Genomic DNA, 17,649 nt, shown 5'->3' with positions numbered 1-17,649 from the left:
TCCTAAGTCCTGGCAAGCGTTCTTAGTTTTCATTCATTTATGTATTTCAAGTGACATACGACTCAGGAATTTCTATCACAATTTTTTTTAAGGCTAGGTTGACCACTACCAAAATAAATTTCTTATATCATCAATGTGTATTGTGCCTGTAGTTACATTTTCATACAAACCCTTCAAAGCAGAATACAGAAATACTTGGCATTTCTGTTTGGCGGTAGAATATATGACAAATAGGTGGTACCTACACAGACTACTAATTGTACAAAGTCCTACCACCAAGTAGACTTTATTGAACAATGATTTTGGCTTTGACTTTTATATAAAGTATATCCTATACTGAGAGATTTGTTACAAACTGAATAGTTACAAATAAATTATACATCCATTTTTTAAATATATAATAAAACAGAAAATATAATGATTCACTAAAATATAATGTATTTTACACAATTAGTAGAGTCGCTCACTACCTATTTTAAGCTGATGGTCCAAGTCAGGCAGTTCGTCCAAGACTTCAACGACTGTACTAAGTGAGTTGGATGAACAATGAACGCATTGAATACGAACGAGAATAAACATTTATTTATATGAGATTTGGATTTTAATATAGATTATAATTTTTATTTCCCCAACGTTTAGACAGCCCTAGCGTCCTCAGGCAACCGACTTCTCATTTCAACACAGTTAATTCAATTTCATTTATCTAAAGTTTGTAAACGAGACACCGTTCTCTTAGTGACAAGACCTGTCTTTGTTCATTATTTTGACAACTGTATGTATTGTTTGCACAAATTCAAATATCAATTATTCAACATAGAAGTAATACAATTTCTCATTGATTGTAATATTTCTCCGACCGGTTCGGAAATAAACACATCGGACATGAAACGGCGAAAAAAACTCAGCGGCATTTTTTTAAAGTCTGATTTTTTTTGTTTACAATGATCGATTATTTATTTTTAAAAACAGCCTGGAGGGTTCATCTATAAAGTAGAATATCCTTTTATCGAAATAATTATTATCCATAAAAAGTCCGTATAAACCGCTGAGCCTCTTCTCTCAACTGTGGATTGATAGAATATCTGCCAGTAACAATTTATCATTCCCGAACCATGCATTTATATTTTACAATGTTTTTTTGTCGGTTTTGAATACATACTTACTTATGTAGTCTGCCCTATGACGAGGGTCTAATAAAACAAATACTTTATATATCTTTGATTGTCTTAAGAGATAAAAATATCCTATTAATCTTGTTTTGATAAAAATATTTTCCCCCTTAATGGACATAGAGCTTGTGGACTGTAAAAGGTCATGGTAAGCATTCGCTCATTTTTTTTAAGGCTTAATAATTTTGTAATAAATCACATTACTCAACTTCGAGACTTTATAAGTATATTTTATATATATTTACATATCTATACAAATATTATAAATGTCTGTCTGTTTCTTTAGCAATTCACTGAACCGAATTTGATGACTTTTAGTATTAAGCTTGAACTCCAGGAAGTATATAGGCTTTTTATCCTTAATATCGATGACAAACCTACATATAAAAGGCCAGCAAAGCCGCGGGCGTCAACTAATAATAAATAAATTTTATATACACATATTAATTGTTGGATTTTAGACAAACTAATTTATTTACTCATATTTTAATATCTGGAACCATTGTGTACTTAATCTCGGAATATTTATAAGACTGGTTTATCTTCGTGAGTGAGAACGAAAACGAGATACAATACTATAATACGTATGTTTTCCAAAGTTGCAACAGTTATAATATTAGCAATTTTCTGCATGCACGAGGGATACTGCCTCGCAGCCGGTGTATCAATTTGTATGCTAATCATACCTCAGCTCTCACCCACGGCCCGGAACAGCCTCACAAACGTACGTCAAAACTTAACGGAATCAACTCGAAATCAACAAGCTTAATTGATATATATGTGTGTCAACGTTAATTTGTAAATACCGTTAGATTATAATATATTTCGCGAGATTGTAAACTATAAAAAAGATTGTGATTCGTCTGGTTAAAATTAAGCGCATACTTTTTCGGTTGACTATAAATTATAATCAATCAAAGTAAATTTATACATACATTTCCTCCTCCTCCTCCGTGGTCGAGTAGTGTGTACACCGGTTTTCATGGGTACGCCACTCCGAGGTCCCGGGTTCGATTCCCGGCCGAGTCGATGTAGAAAAACTTCATTAGTTTTCTATGTTGTCTTGGGTCTGGGTGTTTGTGGTACCGTCGTTACTTCTGATGTCCATAACACAAGTGCTTTAGCTACTTACATTGGGATCAGAGTAATGTATGTGATGTTGTCCAATATTTATTTAATATTTATAATATTTATTTCATTGTATGTTGAATCACTGGGCTAACGCCTTCTTTCCCTTTGAGAAGGTTTAGAGCTTATTCCACCGCACTCAAATGCGGGTTGGTGGATACACATGCGGCAGAATTTCGTTGAAATTAGACTCATGCAAGTTTCCTCACGATGTTTTTCTAGCACGAGATGAATTATAAACACAAATGCAATAGAAGCACATGAAAATTCAGTGGTGCTTGTCTGGTTGTGAACCCGTAATCATCGGTTAAGATGCACGCCTTCTAACCATTGGGCCATGTTGGCTCTCAAGTTCATATTTTTTAAATATACAAAATAAAGTCATGTGAAAGTCGTCTTCAAATTCACCTCATCTAACCTAAGCTTAACATAAAGGCTAAGTAAGACCTTCGGCACCTCTACTATTCCTTTGTAAATAAAAACCTTTTTGTTAATTTATTTTTCTCTTTTTTATTTTATAGCTATCGATAGCACATTTTTTATTCCCTTACGAACATAATTACAGCTTTAATTCGTAACAAACGCACCCATCAAATCGTAAATCCCATTTGTAGTATCCGTGTCGTAGTCGTTACGTTGTAAGTGGTCGTTATCGTGATCGCCAACTTTTCTAAGAATCTTATTTACGACTCACACACACTATAACAAGACTGTGATAATAACAAATAAAAAACTTGCGTTAAAATTAATGACCTCTTTGTTGAGGAAATAAAGCCTAACATACACGTCCCTTACTACTTAGCATAATATTTATATCGTACCTACCTTTTTTAATACATATAGTAATATTTTACGTATACTGGTAGAATTAATTCATTAATAAGAAAATATATGTTTCGTAATACATACGTATTGATAACAAACATACATACATAAAAGCAAAATTTACTCAGAGGTATGACTTTGTACAAGCTTGTCTGGGTTGGTATTACTAATTTCTCACATATTTGAATACTAGTTGTCGCCCGCGGTTTCGCTCGCGTTTTACGGGTTGGTTGTCATATGTTAGCCTATGGTCTATTTGGCCTATCTCCTCCCTTGAAGTTCAAGTTTGCTTCATACCAGGTTTCGTCAAATTTGGTTCATTGGTTTGGCAGTGAAAGAGCGACAGCCAGACAAACATACAGAGTTACTTTCACACTTATAATATTAATATATATATATCAAACACCAATCTTTAGTATTTATTCCGGTTTGAAGGGTGAGTGAGCCAGTGTGACTACAGGCACAAGGGACATAACAACTTACTTTTATCTGTGGTACTTTCCACCGGAAGGCCAGTCTGCCTACCTAAAATCAAAAGGTCACATTCAACAAAGATAGCAGTGTTAAATAAAATAACTATTAAATCGAATACAGACCAGTTTATTTACGATTTTGACAATCTTTCGTTTGTCACGTAACGCCGCGTATCGCAATTAGCAATTTCATTCAGTGCAGCTATTCACGTAGCGCTACCGGCCACACAATATGCTATTTCGAGATTCACATTGTGATTGTATAGTTTTTGATACGATTGAACTCATTTGCGCATTTCAGCTGACTGCGGAATTAATATTAATAATAAAGGTTATTTTATGGTGTTATATATATTCTAATATTACAAAGAGGTAAAATTTGTTTGTCTGTATCGGTTATATCCGGAACTAATTACTCCATTAACTTTTTCTTCACTTTTAAAATGCGATATTATTCATTCATGGTATGGGTATAAATTATATTTATATCGTAAGATTTTTTTTTAATCCGTGTAAACATAAAAGTATAAAAAGGAATTCGTCGTGAGACGTACAAACATAGATCAAGCTTATAAAACGAAGAAAATAGTAAAATAAACACAGGATCGTAAATTTAAAGTTGCGTAATAATTATAACACTTATCTATACTAATATTATAAATGCAATAGTAACTCTGTCTGTCTGTCTGTCAGTTGTGTTTTCACGGCGAAATAACTGAACCGAATTCATGAAATTTTGGTATGAAGCAAATTTGAACCCCGAGGAATGATGTAGACTTTTTTATACCTAACATCAAACGCGAGTGGAGCAGCGCGTGACGACTAGTATTGAATATGAAACAAACTGAAAGTCAACTATATTCACTATTAATGTGTTTTTCTTGCGTTTATTTTATATGTCTGTACTCAGGCGCCGTAGTCACGTTTCCATAGAGTTGTAACCGGTGGTAAGTTTCTGTGTAGGGCTGTCTGAATGTACCGCTGGTTACCGGTTTTCGACTTGAAAGGCAAAGGAGCTAATTTAAAAGCTACAATAGACATAACCTCTTAGATCACGTGGTTAGTGCAGCATTCTAAATATTGCACAATACGTCTTACAATATCAGTGCCTTTAGGCAAAGGTATTTTGCTTTTATTCCTAAAATTGTATAAAATAATATTAAAAAAAAATTACATTAAACAATATTGCTATTACTTATATACATATTTCCAATATTCCACAATGTCATGATTTTTACATTATTTTATTTATTATAATAAGTTTAATCTCTCGTCATAAAACGCTAAAGACAAAAACGTTGAAAATATTTCCAGAAGTCTATGTTAAAGTAAGTAACCCGGAAAGGCACTTTAGCTGGTAGCGCGTAATTACACCGATTGTCCATATAATGCTAGTGAAACGCCCAATCCTGTTTGATGACTTTTTTACGAGTTTTGCAGTGATCGTAATTTACGAGGCCGTAAACTCTGCGGTTCTGATAACAATGTACTCTGCTATTTTGTCTATCGTTCGCCCAAACCATGCTGTCGAATTTACCCGACATATAGAATTAAATGTCGTAATCAAATTTTTCTTACACAAAATATTCAACGTACTCGTTTACGTTATAATATATAAAATCTATTTAAAATAATCCAAATTACGCTGATGGAAAAACATTAACATTTATTCGTGAACATTTTAAATTCCAAAATTGAAACAATCATTACAAGTTTATATCGTTAGCGGATGGGCGCAGTGACCTAATTATTATGTCTGCTAACTTTGTGTAATTGTTTCGCTTAAACATAGACATTATAGACCCGTGAAGAAATATTCAATTCTGGCGGATAATCTATGATACATTCTCGCTAATACGTCATAATTTGCGTCCAAACCTCTAACTTAGAGTTACCTAGAGCTGCTCTTACCTATATATTTTTATTTCCATTAACATTCATGTTTGCAGCTGTGAGAGCAAAATATTCCAATTCCAATTTGAATTATCTTTATGAATTAATTTCCTTTAAAGTTATATTATATATTTATTGCTTGCCATGTGTGTGCTGCTATTATGTAAGCATAACAGCAGCACATGGCAAGTAGTTACATATGTACATTTTGCATTAAAATTCCCGAAATTAATGCTGACTAAAACAATTATAACTCAACAGCATTAATAAAATATTATGGTATATTTTGCTAAAATTCGTTGCGCTTGGTAACATTTTGATTTGAACAATCCATCGTTTGACTTTAACGAATTTTAGTTTAACAGTATACCATTCTAAAGATACATAAATACAGTCCATTGTATAAAATTGTTTATCACTCAAGTGAACTATTTGTTAAGAAATCGTAAATCACCCAACTTTAGTGTTCAATAAATGTCAAAAGGTAACTTATCGGAGATGGTGATAAGGCACGAAATATATTAGACCTTTTTATGAAACTTTTGTACGTAGATTCTAAAAGAAGGTTTTATATCTCTATTTCTTAAAATTGTATAAGTACGACTCTGCGTAGGTACCTATTTCACTAACATTGATTGAATTATTCCAGAGTTTGCCTTGGGCTATGTAATAAGTGATCTACCAATGGCAAAGGCGTTTAAAAAACCATTTGATAATAATCAGTTCATAAATGCGAATAGTTTGAACAAACACCTAACATTTTTAATAAAGTGAATATAAAATATACTAGATTTATAATGGCAATACCTAAAATCTAAAATTCACATTAAATTCCCTAGTTTTTAGCCAAACCGTTTCGCTCGTGGGCAAAGAAGTGATAAATAGTCGAGACGGCTTTCTCTCAGCCTTGGAGAGAAGGAATCGCTTTATTTTTGTCTAAACGGGATTTGCGAAAGCTATTGATCAAGTTTTAACAGGATCTTTCAGGTTCGAATAATTTACAGTAGTTTTTTGAATTGTAAAAATACTAAATTGTTCTTTATTCGATTCAGGTTCAGGTAAATTCTATTGCAATTAGTTTATTTTATAGAACGGTCTTTTGATAACAAAATAAGAATTAAATTTGAGCTTTTTAGGGCGTCATCTTGTGAGGCTTCCGTGAAACGATCCTTTCATTCATCTTAATCTTAGTAGAAAATTGATACGTGCAATTTCATTGATTCTTGTAGGTACTTGTCTGAATTATTCCAGGTCAACTTTCTTGTCAATTTCGTTTGATTGAAATTTCGATTAATAATAATAATAAAATTTAAGGATAATTTAATTGTGTGATTTGTGATTAAATACACATCTAACATCAAATCTTCATCCCTATCTCCTGAATGACATCATCTCACGTATTTCATCCTTCATACAGTCTTGCCTCATAACCATTCTTGTATAACGTTCGATTCGTTTAATATTTCCACGAAAGATAATTTCAACGATCACAATATATAACACAGTTCCGAACAGAATGTAAACTGCATTGAAACAGCTACACTTTTAACATCTTTCACGGAAACTTTAAGCGGTAACACTTGTTTTGAATATTAAGCCGTACATTAGAGAACACATCTCGGCAAGACGTTTATTGTGCTGGAGTTACGTCGTGTAAAATACCTAAAGTTTTCCTATCTCAGTATTCAGTTTAAAATTTGTGTGAGAACGAAAGTTCGAGAAATTTTGTTACCGATGTAATGTAATTTTGTAGCGGGGCTTAAAGGCTTATGGCGATGTGTGCGTTGAGTGTTTAAGTAATTTTACTATCATTTACACACGTATTCTCTGTTTAATGTGCATTTACTTTAATGATTTCTTTAAAGCTTATATTATCTTCATCTAACATCAACTGTCCCTTAATGATTGTTGATCTCTATTTCATCATGCTCATCATCATATTGACTCCCACAAATCCACTTTTCACTAAGAGACTCCATTAAGCATGTATCGTGATCACGATGTCACCGGACAAATATTCTTATTTATAGAATTGTAACGAACGTCTCTCTTGGATGATGGAAATCTTATTCGAATAGTATCAGCTTTTAGATACAATATATTTATTTCAAATGATATAACGCTGAAACAATTTCGAATTAGCGTTACGGGAGAACCTTGACAAATGTTTCCACCAACTACTTCCCGAGCACGACTTATCTGCCAGTGGATAAAGGCGTTCAGTACTTTGTATGTGTCTAGAATATTACAGAATATCTAGACGCTCGCCTCTTAACTTATAGCTTTATCTCTCCGCGGAACTTTTAAACATTTCTCCAGTTTCTCTTGCAGCTCAATTGCGAAGTAACATATTACTATCGCGAAGACTTCAAATGTACCTTGTGTTTTGTTAAGATATATTTTCTTTTACTTTTTTAATGGCTATTATTGGTTCCGATATGGCACAGATCATTTCGCCAACGGAATGTTATTTAAAAATTCAAAATAAAACATCCACGTAAACGGAAATTACAACGTCAATGTGACATTTGAAACGTCAAAAAATTAATGTTCAACTCAAATGTATATTTAAAGGATTTTTCTAAATAATTATTATTATTTTAAACTAGCTACCCGACCCAGCTTCACGCAGGCACAATAAAAATCTATATAGCAATTTAAATAGATGAATAAACCTCAAAAAGTAAATCATGTGATTTCCGGCTAGGAAAGTTGAAAATATAAACCTTCCTCTTGAATCACTCTGTTTATTGATGAAAGTTTAAAAGATCTAAACGTACTGATGGCGGAAAGTGACTTTTTTATACTATAAGAGATCTACATAGTAGACCAAGAGACCTATACTAATTCGATTTTCAACTATTATTGTAAAGTCATTTCCAGTTTAAAAACAATTGTATTGTATTGAGTCGTGATGTTTAAATTCGGCTTTCTATAAAAATATGCAAAATATTCTAAGATTTACCTTTACATTATAAAGTTCTTCTGCACACAAGAAAAGCTTGTTTAAGACTTGATAGAAGCAAATAGCGAAATAAAACTTCATTCTCCCCCGGTTGTACGTTCAGTAAATTTTAATTTTATATCAGCATTAGCGCGAACTCGGGAAGAAATAGAATTTTTTTAATACTCGGATAGGCTGGAAGTTGTGTCATTATTTTGGTCCTTTGTGTTTATTAGGGCGGAGGCCGGGGCTCTGCTGGATTTTTCCCGGAACTCACTAAAATTCTTAAATGTAAAGATTTTTTATTTTTTGTTCAGTATCGTTCTTCGTTAACGTAATAAAATACATGATTCGAATTGTTGGAGAGATTTCGCGATTTTCTCGTCGCTCGATTTAAAATATTGCTGTTATTTGTACCATTAAATGTCACTGAATAAAATTATATTGCGCTAAAGAATAGAATGATTTTTTATCTAAATAAATAAATAAATGTCGCCACTGTTCATAAAACATGTCAATTGTTTTTTTTATTTTACATACGCTAAATGGTATCCAGGCAGTGGTGACCACTAACTATCATGGGGCTCCATTTACCTGTCTGCTGACCTAAATGAAAAATAATAATAATTATTATATTGTATGTAGGTATGTCTGTGTGTGTGAATTAAAATGCACTAAGACTAATGAGTTACCTAAACTTGTAAAACACTTTGAGTTTTAATTAAAGTTAATCTTCATTAAAGTTAAAACTTTCATCTAATTTTCATGACGAATAATTTTCTTAATTAAATTACATGAGGCTTTCTTATTTTCGTCAAAATTAAAATAATGTCATGAAAGTTTTATTATGACGTCCAATACGTTGTCATGGATATATTGACTATCTTGAAAACAAGTACTTTCGAATGGTCAACTCACAAGGTTAGTTTTAACATAAAGTGGTCTATCTGTAATCTAGAATCTATATTCCTAATATAGAATCTAGGATCTATATTTTTAATATAGAATCTAGAACCTTTAGTCCTAATATATTCTTAATATAGATTCTAGATTATAGAATATAGATTCTAGAAAAACCGACAAGAAACTCTATCAGTTATCTTTTTCAATTTTCACACTTTTCCATATACAATTATATGTTTGTATCTCCTATTTATTATTTGTATCACCCTGTATAAAAAGCATTACTTACTTCAAAAGATATTATTACACTACATTGTTTAAAATGTAGAAGATTTGTATCGAACTACACACTATGCATGACTCTTTAAATTTGCTCGTAAGATCTCACTTGAATAAAGAGTATTTTGAAATTGAATGTGCCTAAAATGATTATACGAGTACAATTAATAGTGTAACCGATATCTCCCGTATACTCTAACGTCAATTTGAAATGAATTTATTTGTATATCGTAACTCTAGGTGACGGCGACGTATCAAATTTTCACTCCATTACACGGCGGTTATGAAATCTAATTTATTTTCTTGTTTTAGAGACGTTATTTCGTGTTATATTACAAGTTATTTCATACCGAGTGACTTCTGAATTAGGTATAATATATATTTTTTAACGAGCTGACGGAGCTCAGGCCTAAAACAAAATGCATTCGATAATAATTATCAAAGTGATTTCAAAGCTTTATGTCAATGAGATGATTTAATTATCATTCAAATACGTTATGTCGTTGGCAGATATTTTGGCCTATTCTACAAAGGAAATTGAAAACAGCCTGTGACTTTGTCTAGGCAGTAGTCAGGACCGGATCTACCATATGGCTTCAGCCCAGGGCCCCGTGTATTCAAGGGGGCCCCAGCTATGTCAAGTCAAAGTCAAAATAGACTATAATGCGAAATAATCCATAACTTTATTAAATTAAACAGATCGTATGGTTTGCAGCTCTGCGAATCCTGCAATTAATAAAACCCATTCAATTGATTTAATTCAAGTCTACGTTCAGATATGTCTTAGATGGGCCCCTAGGTAGTGTTAGCCCAGGGCCCCTTAAACTTAAGGTCCGGCCCTGGCAGTAGTCGCGTCAAAGGGAAAAATAAACTTTGAAATTAATGATATCATTAGGAATTGTCACACAAAATCCTCACACAGAACTGAAAAACACCCCAACCCCAGACGACCGTATATAATCAACAAGACTCGTTTTGTTCAACCAATTAGCGGTACATTCGTTTATGAATTCAATTTTTCAAAGCACCTTTATAAAAATACGAAATACGGTCATACTTCATTTTGTTTATTTACTTTTTATAACGGGAGAGGATTTTTTTTGTCTCACTGTACGCCGTCTGCCAGCTCACCTAGCTTGTACTGGATTATTTTTAATTTTTCCCTCGGATTATTATTTTCCTTTCGAGTCCCGGCGGAATAACACCGCAATAAACTAACGATCTGCATGAAATATATACATTTCTAAAGTAGCATTTGCTGTATATCTATTCTGTAAGAATACAATTTTTTTTTTCTTTTATTTTTCCTTTTTATTATACAGGTAGGCGGACGAACAAATGGGCCAGATGATGGTGAGAGGTCACCATCGCCCAAAAATAGACGCTGTAAGAAATATTTATCATTTCTTACAATGCTCCACCAACCTTGGGAACTAAGATGTCATATACACTGGCTCACTTACCCTTCAAACCGGAAGCACAATAATATTGAGTACTGCTGTTTGGCGGTAGAATATCTGATGCGTGGGTCTCTACCTGCCCTACCATCGATCGTAGAATGTCACCAAGTAATATTTTATTACAATACAAAAACCGTTTGCCGTAACCGTTTTCAAAGTTTAACGACTGAAGTGGGTTCTTAATAACTGCTGAGCAAGATAAAATAGTACAAGAATTACGATTATACGCTCGTTTTGTGCTGAGATGGCCCAGTGGTTAGAACGCGTGCATCTTAACCGATGATTTCGGGTTCAAACCCAGGCAGGCACCACTGAGTTTTCATGTGCTTAATTTGTGTTTATAATTCATCTCGTGCTCGGCGGTGAAGGAAAACATCGTGAGGAAACCTACATGTGTCTAATTTCAACGAAATTCTGCCACATGTGTATTCCACCAACCCGCACTGGAGCAGCGTGGTGGAATATGCTGCATACCTTCTCCTCAACTGGAGAGGAGGCCTTAGCCCAGCAGTGGGAAATTTACAGGCTGATTATGTTATGTATATGTTATGCTCGTTTTGTTTGGTTTAGTTCATTTTATAGAGTAACAAAATTATTAAATTAAAAAAAAATACGTGAGTACTTACTGTGCTTATTGTTCCATTGATTCAGAACCATCAGAGAGTGTAAAATCGATTAATTGTTTTCGCCTTATTTCGGCAACTATTTTTATAGTCTTGTAAGATCGCGGAATAAAGATAGATTATATAGCGTTATAAAGATAATTTAAGGACGGTGTGTTTGCAAGCATGCTATTTAAATTGACCACGTAAATTAAATTTCTGTGTCTCTGGACATATTTAACGCAATTGCGTTTTATTTTTAAGTTATTTAGTAATTAAAAACATACTGTTTTAATTTATTTCCATTGTTTTACGTTTTCACTCGAGCAAGTAGTCACTGAGTGCCGAGTAGCTGGTAGTTAGTCCAGTCCGTTATATTTCTGAAATTTCTAAACTAAGAAATGGAGTGTAAATTACTCCTCAGTGAATTGCCATGTAAGCCGTCTAACTGAAGTAATATTGCTCACTAACAAAGCTTATTACAGCACTACCAGTGTTTCTCGAAACGATAACGTGAGCGCTACGATAGCGTAGTGGATAACTTGGACCTAAAGTAAGCAAGTCAATAAGCACCACGGTATTTTCATATGATTATAATTTAATTCGTGGGGTGAGATTATCGTGAGAAAACTTTCATGTGTCAAATGAAATTATGCTACGTGTATACACACATCACAAAATAGAGCGTTAACTTAATTGAATTAAATGTCTTTATGTATTTAATGGTCTGGTGCTTTTGTAGTATATCTATAGACAATACTTGCATTAAGATGGACATTAACTGTACGAATATTGTATATATATATATAAGTATTTTTTATAAGTTTCAGAATCTTTTAATATATCAGTTTTAGTTATATATTGTAAGTTTTAAGTGATTAATGGGAGGCATGCAATAATTTCATGATCCATGCTACTAATGCTGTTCATTCTTGAAGTTTTCTAGAATTTTAATGGTGAAACATATTTATTTCTATTTTTACATATTAAATACTTCATACATCAAAAATATATTTATATATATTTTATAAAAACAAAAGCTTGTGCTAAACGTAAAAAAAATTTTAAACGAACGTTACATTAAAAAGGTTACGCTTGATTTGGAGCTTGAAAATAGACTGTGTGTAATAATGTATTTTTCAAAGATTAATTGAAAATATTTTTTATTTTTAAATTTCACATATAATAAAATTAAAGGAGAGAAATCGTGGTAGGGTCCCGCCGGCGCGCGGCGTCGGAACGCGTTTCGTTTGAGCTGTTACAACAACGCCGACAGAAACATAATACCGTTTAGTGGCTAAATTATACCTCCGTATGCACCATTCCAGTTAATGTAACTTATATTTATTCTACAGAGAACCCCGCTTCAATAGAATTTGTATATTCACATAAGTATTAGAGACGAGATGTGACTAGAACACGGGGATCGTAACTTAAATGCGCGTTCGGACTCGGGCAAGCACCACTAAGTTTTTATGTGCTTAATTTGTTTTTTATAATTCACCCCGTGCTCTGCGGTGCAGGAAAACGTCATGAGGGAATCTCTATGTGTCGGATGATATTATACATACATCTGGAGTACCAAATCTTCTCAACAAAGGGAGGTCTATGTTATTATATGTGAAAGTGAGCAGACTATAAACGCCCTTTACGCCCTTTTTTGTTAGCAGCGTAGCTTGAAAACAGAGGCTTTTCTTTAAATAATAATATAGTAATTAACCGTGAACATTATACTTTATTTAGTAAGCCTCCTTCGAAAGCACTTTTGAATAGATAGATAGATATCTTACAAAATTAAATGTAAGTAACTCAATAACGACTCGACCTCGACTCGATTAAATATTTATTTTAATTTATATTTCGTATGTACTCATTTCTCTCCTGCTTGAACCCTTATTTATTGCAAAGTTTATGAAATAGTTCCAAGCATATTTTGTATATTTTTACATATGTTATGATATTGGTTATTATATTTGAACAGTTGATTACAAACAACGTTTCAATTATCTCTATGATATCATTCCAATAATAAATATATATTTATCGTGTTCAGAAAGACAATATATATATTTTATTTTAGTTAGTTTTAACTGAACCTCTTGTCTGCTATAATATTATAATATGACAATATAAAGTATAATTATCCTGCTAATTAGGAAATGATAACAATCAAGTTTGATTTATATTTTGTATAAATAAAAGTCAGGGAAAAAAGTATCGTTAAAAGTGCTCCTAACCATGTTTGCTTTATAAGAACTTTTAATCACGGACTTATATAAAATTTTATCTTGTTACAGAAGAGCTCACCTCAGGACTTGCTTGGAAAAACTCAAGGACATGGTACCCCTAGGCCCCGAAGCTTCAAGACACACAACATTAGGATTATTAACAAAAGCAAAAAGGTTTATAAAGGTAAGTATTTAACGGGACGTGTAAAATATTTCAATTATTCAAAGTTTCCTCTACTTAATGCTATACAGTATCACTTTTCGTCACACACGGAAAACTTATTATGTTATAACAAGTTTGTTCCTTAATCGATTCAAGGATTAGGTATTTTTTACAATATCTAATATAGATCCCAATGTAAGTAGCCAAAGCACTTGTGTTATGGAAAATCAGAAGTAACGCCGGTACCACATACACCCAGACCCAAGACAACATAGAAAACTAATGAACGTTTTCTACATCGACTCGGCCGGGAATCGAACCCGGGACCTTGGAGTGGCGTACCCATGAAAACCGGTGTGCACACTCGACCACGGAGGTCGTCGAATGTTAACAAAGACTAGGCGTTGTCATCAAGAATAAACAAGATTTTAATATTAGTGAAACACGCATTACATAAACATTAAGCTTTGCTATTAACAATTATGAGATACATTTATTTAATAAGAACTATTACAATAAATATATGTATGTACATATAATATGTTGCCTGCGGCTTTGCGTTTTAAGGGTTGGTCGTTGTGTTATACGTAAGTAGTAAGTGATGTTGTTTCAATTAAAGATTTTATAGCAGTTTTTCTCATTATGATTGCCTCGTTAGTGTAGTCGGTAGCTTATGAGACTCTGAGGTTCTGGGTTCAAACCCAATAATATGCCCAGATAGAGAAACCTTGAGCCTAGAGCTTGGAAATGGGATCCATACTCCCATGCCTCGGAAAGCATAGATGACTAAAGTGGACTACAATATGGCCCGCTCAGGTGGGTATCATCTAGTCTTCCTTGAAAACAACCACCGCGCCGGAAATCGGTACGAAAGACATCATTGGTTAACAAAAGATGGTTTTAAATCTGAAAAACCTGATGTAATATTATTGTTATTATTATTATTATGTAATAGGTAGGCGGATAGGCAAATGGGCCACATACATAAACATAGACATTGACGCTGTAAGATATAATAACTATTTCCTAAATTACACCAATACGCCATCAACCTTGGGAGCTAAGATGTTATGCCCCTCGTGCCTGTACACTGGCAAAGTCTTTCGATCTGAAGCATATATTGGCCCGCTTTGGGGGGTCTGGGTGTATCATTGCATTACTTTTCAATTATTATTATTATTTTTTTTTAATTATTATTTTTATTTGCTCGAATATGTTTGTCATGACTATTCTATCAAATAATGACACGCTGTTTTTGTCATGTCTAACTGAAACACTGGCATACTGACCCTTCAAACCGAAACACAACAATACTGAGTATTACTGTTTGATGGTAGAATATCTGATGAGTGGGTGATACCTACCCAGACAGGCATGCACACTGCCGTGCCACCAGAAATAGTATATTGACGATCGCTTCATTCATGTAGACGTTAAAGTCTGTTTACTGTCCCCAATCCATTGAAACCGTCGTTACTGCATAGGCTTTCATTATGTTACATTATATCATTCATTGTTTACGTATGACAAGTTACGTTTTAGATTCTCATGTAGTGGTTATCTTATACGATTACTGATTATACTTATTGAAGTTACACTCTCGTCGTAAAGCCGACGGTCCTGCGCCTGTCGGATTGCGATCGGATTACGAGAGTGAGGGCACAGAAAGTGCACCTGTGCAAACGTACACTTGTCGGCTGTAACTCTACGCAGATGACTAGGCTTTGATCGCTCATCCTGGCTGGAATTAAATTATATTCTTGATAATATTCCTTTGTAAAATGTCTTCCTTTGAACATGTATCTCGCTGTTTCTGAAAAGACTTTGAAATAGAAACAGTTTAACATTTTTTTAAATGTTTTTCTGATTGTTATATACATTTTCTGGAGTTTACATGTAACAACGAGATACTTTTTAGATATAAACACATAGCGACAACCCGAATTCATCAAGAGACAATAAAATGTGCCTACAAAGAAATGTTCGTTAAAAAGACAATACCGCGAATTCGTCAACCGTAGTCACGTAATAGTTTTGAGAAACCTTCGGCAAACAAAGCTCGCCAAAGGGTTCCTGCGTTTCCGGCCGGCGCCGTTTCCGGCCCACTTTCCTCCCTCCCACCGCTCGTTCCACCCCCACTTCCCCCAGCAGGATACAAGGGTATACCGACTTCACTTTCTACCTAAGGGTGATGAGAAATAACGTAATTAAAATATAATTTTGCTGTTTGCAATCAACTGTATTTTAATTACAGAAATTGCATTTATAGACATACAGAAACGTTATTCACACTTGTCAACAGTCTAAAATTTGAACGGATGAAATTGAGAAGCGTAACTTCTTTTATAGTAATGCATTTTCTAGTACAACTTTTATATTAGTTAAGTATTTTTTTCAAGTTTACAGGTTCTCTCATTTATTAATACATAGATTACAGTGATTGAATTGGAATATTAATATTATATTAATGTTCTAAAAACCTTCCAATGAAAATTTACATTTTTACGGCCTGAGTGTACTTTAATTATTAAGATTAGAGTGGCGTAGCGAGCTTTAGGTTATTAAATACGTATTATATGACCCTCAAGTCAAAGGATATTCTCTTTTACGGATAAAACAAATATACTATAATCACCAAATGTAAGAAAGTGCTTTGCAACATATTATGTAACATTATATATGTATATTGTTATTACATTTAAAACAAAGACGCATCAACATAATATCAACGTCGGTCTTAAAGAACCGCACTATATTTGATCATTATATGTATAGCGAACTCTATAATGCGACTTTGCACATATATGATATTTAAAATATATAAGCATTAATATAGCGTATTATATATTTGACATAACTTCGATGCGAAAATTAAATTTCATAATTTCGAAATATTAAATTTCATATTTTCGTTGCAAATATAAACTCAAATTGTATATCTAAATAATTTGAAAATCGCTCACAATAAATATTTATACTAATACGTACGTAATAATATTTATACCTATCGAAGTCAGTTTTGCGTCACGTTACGGGATTCAGTTAAATGTAAAGCAACAAGACGAGTCGTAAGCCCGGCTTCATAGCTGTATATTTTTCTATGATCAAAATTACCCTCCATTGAAATTCCATACTCAAACTAAAAACGTTTATTAAAATGAAAAATAAATGAGTGCTTAATTTAAGAATAACTATGCACACCGTAGCGTTCCTTTCGTATTGTACGAGGGTAGTTTCTACTTTGCTTTTTCGATAAGAATAATTCTTCTACATTGAATAAACACGTGTAAGGAAAGTGTGCGAAATATTTGTCACATCTGTTATGTAACAGTTTAGTTAAAGGACTAACACATTCAGAATATAGAACACGATATAGCGAGTCCCGTAATATTCATAAAGTCCACCAAATATACAACAAAATAAACCGTCGGAGCGAGTCCGTGGGATGAATGATGACCGGACACAGGATACGGCGGCATTCGTCACTGTTTTGTGAGCTGAGCGAACCGGCATCACGGCTGTATGGCCAGCCACACTAGAAACCCTTCAACGTATTCTAACTCTTATACCTCACGCTTTAAG

General features: G+C 33.4%; 1 protein-coding gene across 2 annotated transcripts in view; it reads left to right on the top strand.

Moving 5' to 3' along the window:
* LOC113396175 (max dimerization protein 4-like) overlaps nt 1-17,649 on the top strand; it is a 288,209-nt gene that overhangs the window by 227,391 nt on the left and 43,169 nt on the right. For both annotated transcript variants that reach the window (XM_064216284.1, XM_064216283.1), the window contains exon 4: nt 13,974-14,088. In XM_064216284.1, the coding sequence (XP_064072354.1) occupies nt 13,974-14,088 (115 nt within the window). The remainder of the gene's footprint in view (nt 1-13,973; nt 14,089-17,649) is intronic.

The sequence above is a fragment of the Vanessa tameamea genome, chromosome 11 (genome assembly GCF_037043105.1).
Source record: "Vanessa tameamea isolate UH-Manoa-2023 chromosome 11, ilVanTame1 primary haplotype, whole genome shotgun sequence".
Lineage (NCBI taxonomy): Eukaryota > Metazoa > Arthropoda > Insecta > Lepidoptera > Nymphalidae > Vanessa > Vanessa tameamea.
The sequence above is the reverse complement of the archived record's forward strand: the minus strand, read 5'-3'. Positions and strand labels throughout refer to the sequence as shown.